The following is a 16,428-nucleotide window of genomic DNA, read 5'->3' as shown; positions in this document are numbered from 1 at the left end:
CTGTGGGCCTGCCCGGGGGCGGGGAGGTGGGGACTCGGGCAGGCGTTTACCCCGTGCAGCTGACTGCGCCGTGCTGTGCACGCCGGGCCTTTAGGAGGCAGACTGTTTATAAGCACAGCCTGCGCTTCCTTTTTCTTTTTCTTTCACCTACTTTTCCTTTCCTTCCCTCCTCCCTCCCACCCTTCTTCCTTCTTTTCTTCCACAGTTTTTTTCTTTAAGCCGTGTCTACAGTTTCTAGTCTCTGATGACAGAAGTTTGCAGTGGAAACCTTTCCAGCACCCTCTTTTTTCATGATGCAAACACCTGCTTTCTTGTGCTTTGATTAGACCTGTCCCATGTTCCTGTTTGTGTTTTAGCAACAGGAGCCTACCTGTGCCTTGTAAACACTTGCTTCAGCTTGCCGGGTCTGGGGCTAAGGCCGTGTGATGTAACGGACCACAGGAGAGCCAAGCCCTGGAAACACCTGGGATCAGATGCAGCGAGGAGAGTAGTCATTTTCACCATTTTATTTCAAGCAAACGTATCAACTACTTTCTCAACAAACTAAATTCATAGAAGTGATTTTTATTTAAGTACTCCCGTGCCACCCCATAAACCTCAACAACGGGTATTTTGAGTTGTGACAGGAGACCGTGTACCGAGTGTCCCCACACCTGCCGTGGTCTTGGCCGTGGCGGCCACAGGTGGCGGTTCCTGGGACAGAGGAGGTGAGCCGCCCCGTCTGCCAGGGCCCACCCTGATCCAGTGTAACTTGAGGGTTTTGTTTCTGCATCAATTTTTCGATTTACCAAATGTGCTGACTTACTGCAGACTTCAGTGGGGGCCTCGTGGAACTGACTGATTTGCTGCCAGCAAAGCTGGTCGAGCTCCTTTTGAAAATTGATTTTATTTTATTTTTTATTGAAGGGTGGTGGATTTACAACGCCGGGCTCCTTTTCAGAGGAGCTGTACAAGTGATGTTGGCGCAGTGAGTGTTATTAGCTTATGAGAAAAGCAAAAAGCAAAATGAGCCACCTCAGTAGTAAACATCCTAAAATCTTACCTGTGACGTATGACAGCCCACCCACTTTACTTTAGTGCAACTCTACAAAGCGGTTGTTTAAAAGCCTCATTAAGCATTGCAGCATCGCTGTGGTACGTGGGTGCTGTTGTCAACATTTGAGCCAGCATCAGAGCCAACAGGCCACATGGCAGTCTCCCTCCTCACCCCCAGACTTGAGGCCTTGCAAGGGCTTGAAATACTGGAGCAAGAAACCTCAAGCCCACGTGGAACCTACAGAACACACGTATTCTCTGCATCCAGGTGACCTCACTGGCGGGGCCATGCCAGCAGTTTCCTGTTTTGGTCTTGTTTTGGTTTTCCTTGTCTGAGAGCCAGACATGGTTAGGTTGGTCTGGTTTTGAGTAAGAAATCTAATAGCTGAGAGCAGTGGAAATAGGCTTTCAGAGCTCCATTTTAAGAGCTTCGCTGGAAGAAGAACCAGCTCAGAGGAAGCCCTGGCCTCTGAAGGCAAGGACCCCTAGGCTTGGGGAAGACACTGCCACCTGCATGTGGCCTTTCAGAAGGTCACTCGCCTGTGTTAGTGGCAGCAGCTTGTTTGAGGAGCCGTTTTAAGACAGGTTGAAATTCCTGCTCCGAGACGGAGTGTGTCTGCCTCTCTGGCTGAGGAGTGTCAGCCACACCTGTAGAGTAAGCTGGGTGCTAGCACGCTGACCCTTCATCACTCTTTCCTGCTTTGTTAGAGCCTCGATTTGGAGAAGAGTTCCACGGGAGTGGGAGAGGATGGTGGGGCTGTGGAACATTTCTGGACTTGGCATGGAGGTCTGTGCCCTGCAGAGGAATCAAAGCAGGTGATGCTGGTTTGAGCTGATACAAGGAGTGTGGTTCATTTTCTAAAGCTTCTGAAGGATCACCCTTTCTTCATGATGTGCTGCCTGTAGTCATGTCTGGCCGTGCCTTTATGTAGGCTGCATTTTGCCTGTTTTGATCACACCTTGGGAACGCTGTCCTAGCACTGCACAGCACCACGCTGGGGCCCAGCTCACCCATCACAGGTCACACTTGGTTCTTGGATGGTGGTTTTTGCCACCTTGAGCAGTAATCTCCAGGTAACTGGTCTCTTTCTTTAGATCAGAGCAGCGTTCTGTGTGCAAGTGAAGAATATTCCTGCTAGAGACTCTAAGCTCTAATCTGATTTTCTGGTAGCCCCAAGTACTAGAAATAAGAATAGGCAAGCTTTTGTGAGGGTTGGCAGAACTGTTTTTAGGGTGGTACACAAGAATCCAAGTTACAGATCTTACTCACAGTTTTAATTAAAATTAAACACTCAGGAATCAGACCGTTGTTCTAGATTTTAAACAGCCAAGTTTCCTCTTAAGTATTAGAAACAAACGTACCTAGGATGTGGTAAAATTTTAAACTTCAGCCCCTTTTCTGGCTTTATTTGGTACTTGCATTTTTCTTAACTCATTTAGGTATTAGAGCGTGTTAGTTCATGTATAAAATGCTACGCTTTATTAAATGTAACTTCCAGTGCCCTTCAAGTTACCGAGCACTGTATTCCAAGAACAAAGGGAAGACTGAAAAAATGAGCCCATTTGTTATGCTTCAAAATTAAAGCATGAAGTCCTGCCTTTTGATAATAAAGGTTGACTTTTTTTTTTTTAACAAGTATTGTCCTTTGTGGGACAGGGTTTGACTGCCTGAAAGCTAAAAACACATTTTTAGACAAAGCATATAACTTAAGTAGATTAATTCACCTGGTTCTATAGTTAAGAAATCCAGAATGATACCACATACCATAAACTTACATGTATTAATTGTTTTGGTACTTAAATTATATGTGAGTATTTTGGCTGCTGTTGTCAGTCTTTTCTTTCATTGATTTTCTGGTTATTCTTACCATTTAAAAGTCCTTATTTCTGTACAGTAGAGCAGTTCTTTTCATAAAATTCTAGCATATTTTTCCCCACATAGTACTACTGAACTTACAAAGACATTTTACTTACAGTTGTTAAAATATGTGGTATCCTATGTATGTTTAAATAATGCCTTTGGTGAAAGCTGCACTGAAATAAAGTAGAATTATATCTGAAAGCTTTACTGGAGAATTGCTGCACATGAACACGCATTTGGAGTTCCCATGGGGTCTTGTTTCAGTGCAGCAGGTGTCCTGTTACTCAGGATTCTTTTTATCCACTTCTGGCACTGTCTCTACCACCAAATGACAGTATCAACAGTGGCACCGACAGAGATGGTTTCATCCCTGCTTATGAGTTCCCAGAAGGCAGAGCTCTGCTTAACGTGTTCTTTCATATTAAGGTGATTGTTTGTGCATGTGCTTGCTTGGTCATTCCCCATCACCCCTCCACCATGAGTAGGCATGTTGTTCTAAACCCAGTAATGATACCTGCTCTTGAGCTCTGTCAAACAGTTGCAGAGATACCCAATGAAGATTAGTTGGAATGTTCTTGTTCAGATTGTTTACTCGTTCTCAGTAGTAGAATATTAATGGTGTCACCTGGATGCCTCTGGAAACTTGGTGAGGGCTCACCTGGATGCCTCTGGAAACTTGGTGAGGGCTGGGAACCCATTTGTCACTTTGTTTTGTGGTTTAAGATCCAAAACAATGGCTTAAGTTAAGAGGTTTGCTTTCTGCCAGCGCAGAAGTCCCAGGGCTTGCATTCCAGGCCTCTGTTAGGAAGAGGATCTCTGTATCCTTTTGTCCTTTTGTTTTGCCTCTTGTAGCAGGTGGGCTGCCATCCTTAAGGCTGCCTTAAGGTCATCAAGTTCCAGCCATCTTACCAGCTTCTTGGCACCAGGGAGAAGAAAAAAGTCAAGGGGGCATGAGCAAATTCAGCCTCCTAAACAGCTTTCCTGGAAGCCCATTCAACATTTTTTACTTTTGTATGTCGGCCACGCCTATTTGTAAGCGAGGCTGGGAAATGTAGTTTGATGGCCGGGGTGTTGCTGTTTCTGACTGTAGGGGCTTGGCTGTCACAAGGAGGGACGAGTGGACTTTGGGGAGGCAGCTGTCAGTTTCTGCCACACCTTCTGATCTGTATCTTTCTGACACATGTTCACCAAGTCATATGCTCTAGTGTATATTTCCTGACTGAGGCATAGTATAAAGGGTAAAACTTGGAGAGAATATTTGTAAGGAATTCTTTCTAGGCTCTGTACAGTGTGAAATATGTGACTTGGGGTATTGGTTCTCAGTCCTAAGAAATGCTTCACCACCATTGTTTAACTGAAACTTCATGCTGCCTGCTGAAATAAACTGTATAGGTGATAATCTATTGTCACAAAAATTTATGTGTATATACATAAATGACATATATGTTACCATATAAATTAGAGACAAAAGAAAGGTGATATATGGTAAAATGTGTGTTTTAGTCTATAAGTGCTGAGTATGTGCACAATGTAAGAGGAAAACATTAGCTATTCAGATGCTGGTAGTTCATATAAAACCATTGTGTTGTGTTGTTGACTCAGATACTGAGAATGGTATTATTGTGCTGATATTTTGAAATGGTAAGCAGCTCCTGTAAAGTTCAGAAGAAAACCAAGTGCTGTCTTCCTTTGATAACATGATAATTGCATTCCTGGAAAAATCAGTATTTGTTAGAGGGGCAAAAAAAAAAAAAGGAAAAGAAAGAAGAATCATGGTTATATGTTAAATAAAGCCTAGCTCAGATAATTACAGAAAGCAGGACAATTCTTCATTTTGAGGTAATATCCTGCCGCTGAATCTGTCACAATAAATCTCTTCCCCAGATCAGTCATTGTGCCTACCCTCCCCAAATCATTGTCTCAAAAGTGCCCTTGCGAGTCTCCGTGACTCCGAGGGGCAGCTCCCTGCTTGAGAAGACCTGCGTCTCCACTGTGTGTGTGTACACGTGCCGGACCCAGACTCGGTGGCTCAGTCGGCTCCTTTACTCCCGCCCTCTGTGGTTGTGTCAGCTTGGCTCGTTTCCACACCAGCCTTGCGATCTCCATGTATTTGGTCAGTTCTAATCTCCGAAGGCTGGGAGCCAGCCTTCATAAGGAGTAGTCAGCACTTCCAGCAAAGGTCTCAGACTCAGGTATTAGAAAACAAACCTGTTATCTGCCAGCAGGACTTAAAGTTGTAAGAGGATTAAAGGAACAGATTAGAAAACTCCACAGGCCTCTCGCTTGCCGCCAGTTTTTGGTTGCTAAAGGCTTCCCTTAGCCTGTCCCGTTCACTCACTCCCCCCTTCCCCTGTCCTGGTGGCTTGCCTCTGAGCCCTGTCTGTGTCTGTTAACTCGGCTCCTGGTTGCTCCTCCTTTCGGTAGAAACCCAAGGAGGCTTTCAGATTTGAAGTGTTTGAGCAGAGAGATCATGGTGATGATCAGCAGTCTGATCATATTATTTCTACCGCCTCTGGCAGAATCATTCAAATGGTTTAAGAATCACTTAACTGTAAAAAATACGTAATTCTTTTCTTTTCATATTCTACCCTCACCTTTTCTTCTTTTTTTTTTGGTTAGTCTCAATACTTTAATTGTACTTTGATAGTTAACGACTGTAATATAGCACTGCAATCTCCTTTGAAAAGTGATGGCATTTAATTAAAATTACTTTTTGAAGTTAATGAACCAAATAAAATGGCACTTTTTAATTTTCTTTTTATTTTGTGAAGTAAAATTGCTATCCACCAGAAAGTTAAAGTACACATTTTTTGCCTAGTGCTAGATTACTGATTTTTTAAAGTGAGGTTTCAATATTCAGCATTAAATTTTCTCCATTGTGATGGTTGTGTTCTCTCTAACATATCTCAAGAAAATTATTTCTTATAAATTTTAATTTGCAGATATCCCAGCAATGCGATTTTTATATCAGCTGATGCATCATTTAAAGCAAAATACTATGTATGTTTATAAGACTAGTGTCTACTACAGTGTTTTATACTAGTGAATGTTTTTTAAAAATCTTAATTCGGTTCTACTGTATTTGGTTTCATGATATCATTAGATACTTGATGGATGTATTATAAATTTTATTTTGTTTTTTTTAAAATACGCCTTTGAGTAAAACTAAAACTGTGGTTTACATTTGTGTGCAAGTGTGTGTGTGTGTGAGTGTGTGTTGTCTGCACAAGTGTGTGCACACGTGTTGGAGGCCAGGCTCTGCAGCACAGCCTGGGCAAAGCTGCAGATGGTGAATAATCGCTCGCTTACAGTCGCTCTTCTGTCTTGCGGGCAGGTGAGTCAGGACGGGAAGTCACTCCTTGACAAGCTCCAGCGGCCCCTGACTCCCGGCAGCTCCGATTCCCTCACGGCCTCTGCCAACTACTCCAAGGCCGTGCACCACGTCCTTGACGTCATCCACGAGGTGCTGCACCACCAGCGGCAGCTGGAAAACATCTGGCAACACCGCAAGGTCCGGCTCCACCAGAGGCTGCAGCTGTGCGTTTTCCAGCAGGACGTTCAGCAGGTCAGTTTCACGGAGCCTTTTCCTAGTCTGTGCTGGTGAAAATGGATGGCAGAGAAGAAAACGCGCACGGACACATGCGCGCGCGTGCACACGTGTACACACACACACACCTTGTTCCTTACCACGAGGGAAAGCAGCGTGTCGAGGACGCGTGTTCAGGCCGCTCTGCCACGTGCTCGTGCGTGCGGAACATAGGAGATGGTGCAGGGCCTAGACCGAGACTGAGTTTTGTTCCTGAAGCAGCTCATCCTCAGTTACATTTAGTCATGAGAATAATGCCCGTGGCACTTTTACCAGCGTGTTGCTGCAGGTTAAGATTTGTCTGCTCTCTGATTGCTTAGTAACAAGCTAATCATGCTTCTCTCCCACTTGGTGGAGAGTGTAGTCCGAGGAGCCCAGTGGTACTTAATGAATAGTTGTCTCATCAGTGAAAAGTGGACTTTAATGACCATTCATTGCTAAGCAGTCGACATCTTTGTTGTTGTTACAAACATAAGGGTCAGCCCAGTCCTCCTGTTTATTTCCTTGTCTGGGGTTAAGGAAGCCTGCGCTGCTACCAGGGTTTTAAGGATTGCAGCTGTGGGCACTGATAAGATATGATATGTCTTTAGTAGTAAATGAGATAACAGTCCTGTCTTTGCCCCACAGCGGAGGGGAAAGCAAGGGTTTGAGTGAGGTGCCCCTGGGGACGAGGGATGCTGGGTGTGAGGAAGATGTGCAGGAGCTGCAGCGTAACACGCCCCAAGTGTCGCCTGAAGATGAGGGGGTTTCTGCTGCGTGGGGGGCTGAGACCTGTCCTGATGACACGTAGATTCTCCACCTGCACCGACCATCACTCCTCCTGTAACGTGAATCTGGTGACTTCCACATCCTTTTAATTGCTCTGTCGTTTTTGATTTTCATACAGTATGCTTTGATTCTGCTGATGTTTTGGGATTTCTCTGAAGGTTTCATGTACAGAGTGCCTCAGGAATGATCATTTTAGTTTTTGTTTATTTATTTTTAATTTTTTACTTTTATTGAAGTACAGTAAATTTATAATGTGTTCATTTGTGGGGTACAGCATAGTGATTCATTTATACATATACATATTCTTTTTCATCATAGGCCATTACAAGGTATTAAATATAGTTCCCTGTGCTATACAGTAGGGCCTTGTTTATCTATTTTATATATAGTAGTATTTACAAATCCCAAACTCCCAATTTATCCCTTCCCACCCCTTTCCCCCTGGTAACCGTAAGTTTATTTTCTGTGACTTTGAGTCTCTCTTTCTTTTGTAAAGAAGTTCATTTGTGCCCCCCCTTTTTTTTTTTTGAAGATTCCACATGTAAGTGATGTTATATGGTATTTTTCTTTCTCTTTCTGGCTTGCTTCACTTAGTATGACAATCTCTAGGTCCATCCTGTTGCTGCAAATGGCATTTCATTCTTTTTTATGAGTAGTATTCCATTGTTTACATAGACCACAACTTCTTTATTGGCAATCTGTTGATAAACATTTAGGTTACTTCCAGGTGCTGGCTGTTGTCAATAGCGCTGCTGTGAACATTGGGGTGCGTGTCAGGAACGATCATTCTGATGTCCTGCATTCTTCTTCAGAATGTTGTTTTAGTCACAGAAAGGAATTGCCAGGGAAGGGGTCTAGATGGAGGAGTCAAAGCCTGGGTGTTACTGTGAGAACTGAAATCGTGAGGTTGGAAGCACCAATATTAATGGGTTTTTTTAGTTGTCCAAAAACGGTCGCAAACTGTGAAATACTAATAGTTTAAATGTGCTTATTAAAGGATTTTCCCACCTATTTCCATATCCCTTGGGTCCTCTGTTCACTCTGTGTGCTTGAGGGCCAGCATACTTCCTGGACCTGTGTCTGGAGTAGCAGCCGGGGCTACCTCCCACCTCCTTGGGGCGCCACATCTCATGAGATTAAGCCACTGGGCTGCTCACATCAGGAAAGGAAGCCTTGGGGGATAGGCTGATGAGTCTAACCATCTAGTTTGGCACCAGGTACTTACTGTGCTTGAATTTGAAAACAGCAAGCATTAATTTTTATATGTAGAAAGGTAATTATGATAATTACGAGATCAGTTCTTTAAGCAGTTGTTTTTCCCTCAAGAACAAGAACAGGGTTGGATGTCAGCAGGAGAAAGTGTTTTGCAGCCTCTGGCCCTATTAACATTCCACAGAAGCAGTGATTGCTCTTTAAGGGAAGCGTTTTGTCGATTAAATGATCGGGAATGGTTTGGAAGTGTTGTGCAAACAGGAAATTGCTATGTCGGCTGGACTTGTGAAGCAAGGAGCAGAGTTGATAAGATTAAGCAAAGCAAACACTTTACCTCAGAGGAGCCCGTAGGATGTCAAAATCGAGAATGTGTTTCTGAAACTCAAGAAATTAATTCACACAGAGAAAAATTTTGCCATCTTGAGCATCGAGCAGGAAAGGTAAGCTGAGGATAAATGAAGGAAAGATCTTGTCAGCATAGTTAGTAGAAGATAAACTTATAAAGACAAAAACAATCAAAAATCCACAAAAACATAGCTAATTAGAGATACCACATGTGGTTTTTGTTTGGGTCATGGAAAGGCATCTGTAATACCAAGGGCAAAGAAAAGCAACTTACCACTCAAGAAATACGGACACTTTTGTGAAGATAGCCTCTAAGAAGAGTACGTGCTTGTCTGTGGAAAAATACTCAAAAGAGATGTGAGACCAGCGTGTGCCCCAAGGAAGGGAGCCCTGGGGGACGCGTGGGGAGTTTGATTTTTAAAATATGCCTAATTTTGGTTTAGCGATTAGGTTTTTTTCCCCCCTGAACAAGCAAAGGCAGTTTCCCAATTTCTATATGGACAGTGTTTCGGGTGGGAGTCAGGTGCCATGGTGTAGGGTCATAGCGCTGACCGTGGGTCCAGACCACAGGACGGGGAGGCAGGCGGTAAAGACGTGCCGACGTACACGTGCTGGCTGCTGAGCAGCATTACCTGTTGTCATCCTTAGCTTCAAAATAAAATTAATACCATTTGTCCTATTTCTTGATGGTCAAATAATACACATATTCCTGCTGCCTGCTGTTTACTGTTAGGGCAAACCTCAGTGGGCATTTCGTTGAATTAATGAGTGAGTAGCTGTTACTCCTGCCAGGCGGAGTCTTTCAGTTTAGGGTGTGCTTTAGTTGACTCTAACTACATAGTTTATTTTTGCTGCACTCATTGAAGTGGGAGGGGAGTCTGGACGAAGTCCACAGCAGGCTGCTGTCAGGCTCGTCCTCCCACTCGCTGGCGTGTGTGCCCACCTCTTGGGCTGGTGGGACTTAGTCACCCCACCACGTCCAGTGAGGTCAGTGGGCCCTGGAAATCTGCTTTCCAGAAGCAGGCTTTCTCCTTTAGACAGGGAGACCTTCTCCTAAACAGAAGCCCCCCGCCGCCCACTGCAGCCCTTTGAATGTGTGAGCATCACACCTGCTGAGTTATCTCTTGGAAGAACTCCCTTCAGGTTGGTGTTGGGCCATTAAGATTGAAAAATTGGTCGAGCAAGTCTGGTCCACTCTAGATTCTTCTTGTCCACAGTTCATTCTTTATACAAAACACCTGAATTGAATGTGTGATATTCTGAGAGGTACAGAGATAAATGTGTTGACTAGCTCAAAGTTCCTTTTCTCAAGGAATTGTAATCTCGTGAGAGTCGATGGTTTAATAGTCAAATACGTTAGACCACAGCACGTTCAGATTCATGGATGCTGTTGATTGTCGCAGGGCGTCGTTTTGCCAGGATGTGAATTTGACTGTTAAGGTGGGACCAAGTGAAGGAGTGGATACAGCTTGCCACCCTTGTCCCTGCTGTCCGCCCACCTCACACGTGCATTTGGGTGGGACACATCTGGGCTGTGATGACTTGTACACGTGTCGGGTTCCAGGGAGCTTCGTTTGTGTTCTCAAGCATCAGGGGTGCTGTGTATCAGGAAGACAAAGGCTCCTGTAACGGGTGCAAGTGACAGTTGCTGGGGCAGCGGGAAGGCCTCCCGGGGAGGCGCGGGGTTTGGGCTGGTCCTCAACAGGTGGGCAGAAGTCTGGAGGCTGAGAACTGGGCAGCAGGGGTTGCCGGGACAGCAGAGACATTAAAGGGTGGGCCTGCCTGAGAACAGCAGGCGGCCAGGGTGGGCGGAACAGGAGGCGAGGAGGCTGAACTGGGCAGGTGTGGAAAGGTGACCCCGTGTCACAGGCTCGGGAGTTTCCAAAGCTTTGGGACACCGTCGAGGGGACATTGTGAACCCGAGTACTGTGCATGGGTGCAGGCCTGCAGGGACCGCGTGGCTGTGAGGATTGAGGGCAGGGGCATCCGCGTGGCAGCGGGCTCCCCTCGGTGCTCGTGGGTGCTCGCCAGTGGGCAAGTTAGGGGTCTCTCTTCTGTTGGTGCCCACAGCCACCCTGCGGAGTGGTTAATGCAGTTCTCCACTTTGAGATCAAACCCCGAAGGACCACATGCCGTGCATTTGAGTCGATGCTGTGGGAGTGGATGGCGAATGCTGTGTGCGGTGGAAAGGTGGCTCTGGTTGTGGGGTGACAAGTGCAGCATGAGAGTGACACTTCAGGCGAGGAGATGGGCTCTGTCCCCCTCATGGACCTCTGTGCCATCGGGGGGGGGGGATCTAGGGAACAGAAGTGAAGGTCTGCGGGGCAGTGGTCTGCGTTAACCTCTGGTGTTCCCCAAGCATCTGGGATAGTAGATCCTTGGTGTCTGTGGACTGAATGAATGAAGAAAGTTAAGGAATTCCCTAATTCTGCTAATTAAAGATAATTTAGGGCGAAAGTCTCTTTGTGAATTCTGGAGTAGGGAGGGCTGGCCTCACGTGGGAATCGCGTCATCTAACCGGGAGATCTTCATTCAGAAACCAGGAGCTTTGACTGATGCTGGGGAGCCAGGGGTGGCCCAGAAGGAGATGGTAATTTCAGTGCATGGGAATTGTGCAAGTGTGTGAGATCCTTAAAATAGTAAAGATTTTGACCACTTGAACAGAAAGAGATGGGTTTCAGGTCCACAGAGAAGCTGTTTCACAGTTCTGCCGTGGGGCCTCGGCTTCTGGCCTCCTGCCAGTAAGAGTCACCTCCCCGCGGTGTTTGACCCAGCGGCCCCATCCACCCTGAGCCCAGCTCTTACGTGAAGGTTCCTGAACCTCGTTTGTTCTGTGCTCGTTAGCTCAAGGCAGAAGGACGGATTTTTCTCGTCCCACTCATCAGGGTCACCATGCAGGCCTCGCTGTGTAACCCTCTGCTGCTTACATTCCCACGCTCACAGTCCTGGTTGTGCCTCCCAGTGAGAACGGTTAGAGGATTGCTGTCCTTTCTGAGAGCTCCTCATTTGGAATTAGGGAGAACTGGAGGGTGAGTGGTTAGGGGTTGGGAACCTGCGTATTTATTTTTAGTTTACATATATGTACTAATTACTGTTTCTAAAAACAGATTAGAGTTTTAGCTTTTTAAACTTACATAGTTATCAAAGGAATAAAGCCAACCACAAAATAAGAATCAACAGAATGCGGTAATCCAATCATAAAGCAGGTAGAGGCTGGCCGCTGATCTTGGTGGGTTTGGGGCCAGCTTTCATTACCTTTTGTCACAGGAACAGAGGCTGTCAGAGTAACCTTAGTAACCACAGCTTGGGAGGAGCTGACAGTTCAATGGTGAGGTTGAAAGACTGGGGAAATGGACGGATCTCTTCCCTACAGTGGATGTGGTACTGGGATGCGGGTATGTGAGCGGGCGTCGTGAGCCAGCGGGGCAGGCGCCCAGGGGACTGGGGTCAATCAGAAGTGAGCAGGGAGCTGAGGTCATCAAGCCCACAGGGACACACGCACTGAGGAGCCGGGATGCCCAGGAGCGGGCAGAACCACGAACAAAATTCAGGCAGTCTGGGACACCCTACTGTTGACTGCCAGCCCAGTGCCAGGGTCCCCTAAGAAGACAGCGCCCAGGGACTAGCTGGACAGGGGAGACCGCACATGTGCACGTGTGTGTATGTTTGTGTGTTTCTGTCATGCAATAACTAGACGTAAACTAAATAGAACATCTGGACTCATTTCCCAGATAACATCTTAGACATATTAAGGTTTTCCTTAGACAGTTTTGGACTATTTTATATTTATTTTCAAACCAAGAATGGGGAAAATAATTTTTTTAAGTTCAGAAAATTGTGAAAAGGATTAACTCCTGTTGGTAGATTGCTGGTTTGGTTGGCATTTGAAGGGCATATCTAAGGTGAGACTATATGAATTATAACCTGCCTGTCTTCTGTCTTCCCTCCCTCCCATCCTAAGCTTTGTTTTCCTTGAGAAATTTAATGTACTTAGGTGATTAAAACTAGGGTAATATCAGGAGAACTGATTCATGTTTTTTTAGAAGGTACACAGATGGATGGATAGATGAGGTACAGGTTTAGAAGCCGCCAGCCTCTTCGTGAGCCCTTCTTCACTGATTTTACCTGTACTCCCTCCCGGCCAAGGAAGCACGCACCTGCCCCTGACCTTTCACGTGCTCTCATGTGGGCTGAGCAGAAGTGCCTCTTGTAAAAGCAGGGTGTTTGCTTCTGTATCATGTGTTTGTGTAAACTGGCTGAGGTTTTTCGTTCTTGTTTTAAATAGTTTCTTTTTCCCAAGTGAGCATTAGGCTTAGTATACTTTGGAGTGTACTAGAAGCATTTTTAAAAAGATATTTCTGTATTAAGAGTGATTATATTTTTAGAACAAGCATCATTCTAATTTCGAAATACAGTGATTGAAGATATGGAGAGTTCTGGGCTCCACTGGAGAGATTAAAGAAGTGTGTGTCAGGGGAGATAATCATTGTCAGGCAGCTGCAAATGCTGGACCTAAAAAGTTCCTCCTTCTTCCCTCAGTCCCCACGAGCCCACAGATGCATGTTGAATTTTGTGTTGGTTTCATTTCACTGTAAATGTCATGCCATGCACATCACAGAATTTAGAGCTACTGGCCCTGGTGATCATGTCAGGCCAAGCCCTTCATTTTCCAGGTTAAAAAAAAAAAAATCTAGCCTCGAAAAAGTTGAGTGACTTGGCAGAAGCTGCAGGAAGCCTAGAGGTTTAACTGCTTCACTGCCTGTGACCTGAGGAGGATGCTTCACTTCTGAGCTAATCAAAGAGTGAGGCTGACATCTTCCTTAAGGCGGACTGTTTAAGTGGGGCTTCTCAGGCTGGGGGAAGGGGCTTCCGTGGAAGCTGCAGTGCCCATCACTGCGGCTACTAAGGAGATTTTTGTTACTTCTTCCCATTCACTGTTGGCATTCACCTTAGGAATGGATGAGGGAATACGAGGGAGAGGGCGCTGAGTTCTGGCCCCAGCGTCTCTTCACCGCTGCCCCCGCCTCCTTGTCTATGAGCAGCTGAGGGAGTAGCCGGGCCCCCACTGGACGAGGAAGAAAGAGCATGATTGGTTTCAGGAGTGAAATGCACTCTGAGCATTAGGAAAAAAGTCTCAGGCAGGCTAAGGTAGCATGAGTATGTGGATTCCTTAATTTCTGATTTTTAACTTTGTGTTTAAATGTTCTTAACAGCATAATACTGAATATCCATCTCAGGCATTGCTGAGTTCCAGCCTCTAGTAAAAGGTACATTGTCTAAGAGCAGGCCCCCCTTTTGATCTCCCATGTAAGTTTAGCAAATTTCAAATGATGTCCCTTAGTTGTTCAGTCATTCTTTGTTATAATCACCAAAATACCATTCATTGATTTGATAATCAGAGAAACTCTATCTCAGTGCATTTTTCAGGAGCACTTACTTAAAAGCAGAACTAGAAACACAGTACGTCCGTTTCTAGATTGGCATCCACAATGGTTTAAATAACAGCCAACGAGTTGAACAAGGAAGAAACTAAGTGAAACTAGGTTAATTTGGGTTTCATAGGGAAGGTAGGGTAAGGCAGGGGGAAAATTCATATTTTGCACCTGGAAAATCTGATTTTATATAAAAAAGAACAAATTCAGAATATTTTAGAATTTCCTTATTTTTCATTTGCTTCATCTAATTGTAGTTTTTTAAACTAAGTACAGAATCAGAAAAGCTAGTTGTTTTATTTCTTGTGCTTAAAATATGACTGAGAGGGGACTCTCATTATTATGACTGGAAATATTCCCTGTGCTTTGTCTCTTGAACATAGTAGCTAAAATGGACAGATGGCTGTGTGTTTTCCCTGAATGTTCTCTGCTTTCAGAGTTCCCAGGAAAAAGAGACCAGCTTAATGTGCTCTTGGTGGTTTTATGTCAGAGGACTTGTGTCATTTTCATAAACAGTAAATCCTAGTGCTGGAACTCCATACAATACTACAGTCCGTGCTGTGACACGGTGTGATGGTGGATAAAGGCATGTGTTTGGAGTTGAGAAGTTCTTCATTTGAATCTTTTTTCTAGGTGTTCTTTCTTGGGCACTTAACTTTTCTGAGCCTCCATTTCTTGCTCAATAGAGATAATAATAAAAATCTACTTTCTTTTTTCTACTTTTCTTGGGGAGAAATGTGTTTTGGAATTAAGAATTTCTCAAAGTTGAGAAAGATAACAGAGCACATGCACTGTGATATGTAATACTCTAGGGGGATCTGAGAGCCGCCCCCCCCCCAACGGTCAAGTGCATGGAGATTTCTGCAACCAAATGTACAGGGACTCACACTAAAGGGATCGATAAAGACTATTAATAGCCTCAGGTCAGGTCTTTACTGCCAATTAATTTTTGTGACCAAGTCTTGAAAAAATATTTGGAATTTCAGAGCTTTTTTAGCTTTTTGTGAAAAAGGAGTTATGAACCTGTATTGTGCTCCCAAGCACAGCACAGAATGATCTCTCAGTAAGTGATGCTGGAGACAGTGATGTGGTGCATGGTGGTGTTCTAGTACATGCTTGAAATAAACAGCTGTGTATTTTCAAGGAAAAATGTCATTACGTTGTTCTGTACATTGTGTGTTATTGAAATGGAGGTCCTTGAGAATGAGTCTCCCATTTGGCTAGGGTTTAGTATTTAGTCATAAATTCTTAAATAGTGATTACTTAGAAATATTAATCCACAAAACTTAGTGAAAATTAGGTAGTGGGGGCTGATGACAGAAAATTACTTTAGAGACAGGTTGCACGGGATGGCCAGGCCCTTCCTCGTGATGGAGGTGGAAGGCGCCAGTGGCCAGTTCCTGAGGCATTTGGTCCTGGTGTGGTTGTGTGTGCTGGCTCACCTACCCCCCGTTTTGCTGTCTGTCATAATAGTGTCACTTCATCAGGGTGTTTTACCCAATAGCCTCAACTGTTCTGAAGCAGAAACAGCTCTTTCCTTCCAGACCTCCGCATGCTGCCTGCATACCTGCCGTGCCCGGTGAGGAAAAGAGGCCGCGCAGACTGGAGGTTCAGAGGATGGACCTTGCCTCCGGGCCCAGGTCCACAGACTGGCTCTTCCCCATGGTGGCCGAGGGTCCTTGGCCCTGTGTCTTCATCTGTGGCCCAGGGTCATGATGCGGCCCCCAGCCCAGCTCTCTGTGAGGACCGATGGTGTAGGTCCTAGCCTGCCTCAGTGGCCAGGGCTCAGGCAGACTGCAGTTTCCAGTGAAGAAATGAGCAGATCAGACGTGCCATCATCATGCTCACTCTTGCAGTTACGTGACAAATGGGGAGTGAAACTCAACAACCTGTGAGGTTCCTGACATTTTGCCTTAGCTGCTGAGATGGTTATCTGTGTTTAAAGTGTTGGTGGCTCGCTTTGGAACGACCTTGATCTTGGGGCGATCTTGGTGCCCATTAGAAGGCGCTGGTGTACAGAGGACCAGGCTTGTCTCACTTCCTCTGAGCAGGGAGGAGGCGACGTTGGCCCTCCAGCCCTGCTCCTGCCTGACAACCAGGTAGCCCGCGGGGAGGACCGGCTTTTGCCCTTCTCCTCGAGCCAGCAGCAGAGCAGCAGGTCCTGGGCTGGCCTGGAGGTCACAAGGCAG

The 16,428-nt window shown here is 45.5% G+C and overlaps 1 protein-coding gene across 3 annotated transcripts in view; it reads left to right on the top strand.

Annotated features, from left to right (window-relative positions):
- The window catches only part of TRIO (trio Rho guanine nucleotide exchange factor), a 330,020-nt gene that overhangs the window by 148,383 nt on the left and 165,209 nt on the right, over window positions 1-16,428 (top strand). For all 3 annotated transcript variants that reach the window (XM_072958843.1, XM_072958845.1, XM_072958844.1), the window contains exon 9: window positions 6,231-6,461. In XM_072958843.1, the coding sequence (XP_072814944.1) occupies window positions 6,231-6,461 (231 nt within the window). The remainder of the gene's footprint in view (window positions 1-6,230; window positions 6,462-16,428) is intronic.

Source organism: Vicugna pacos, chromosome 3 (genome assembly GCF_048564905.1).
Source record: "Vicugna pacos chromosome 3, VicPac4, whole genome shotgun sequence".
Taxonomy (NCBI): Eukaryota; Metazoa; Chordata; class Mammalia; order Artiodactyla; family Camelidae; genus Vicugna; species Vicugna pacos.
The sequence above is the reverse complement of the archived record's forward strand: the minus strand, read 5'-3'. Positions and strand labels throughout refer to the sequence as shown.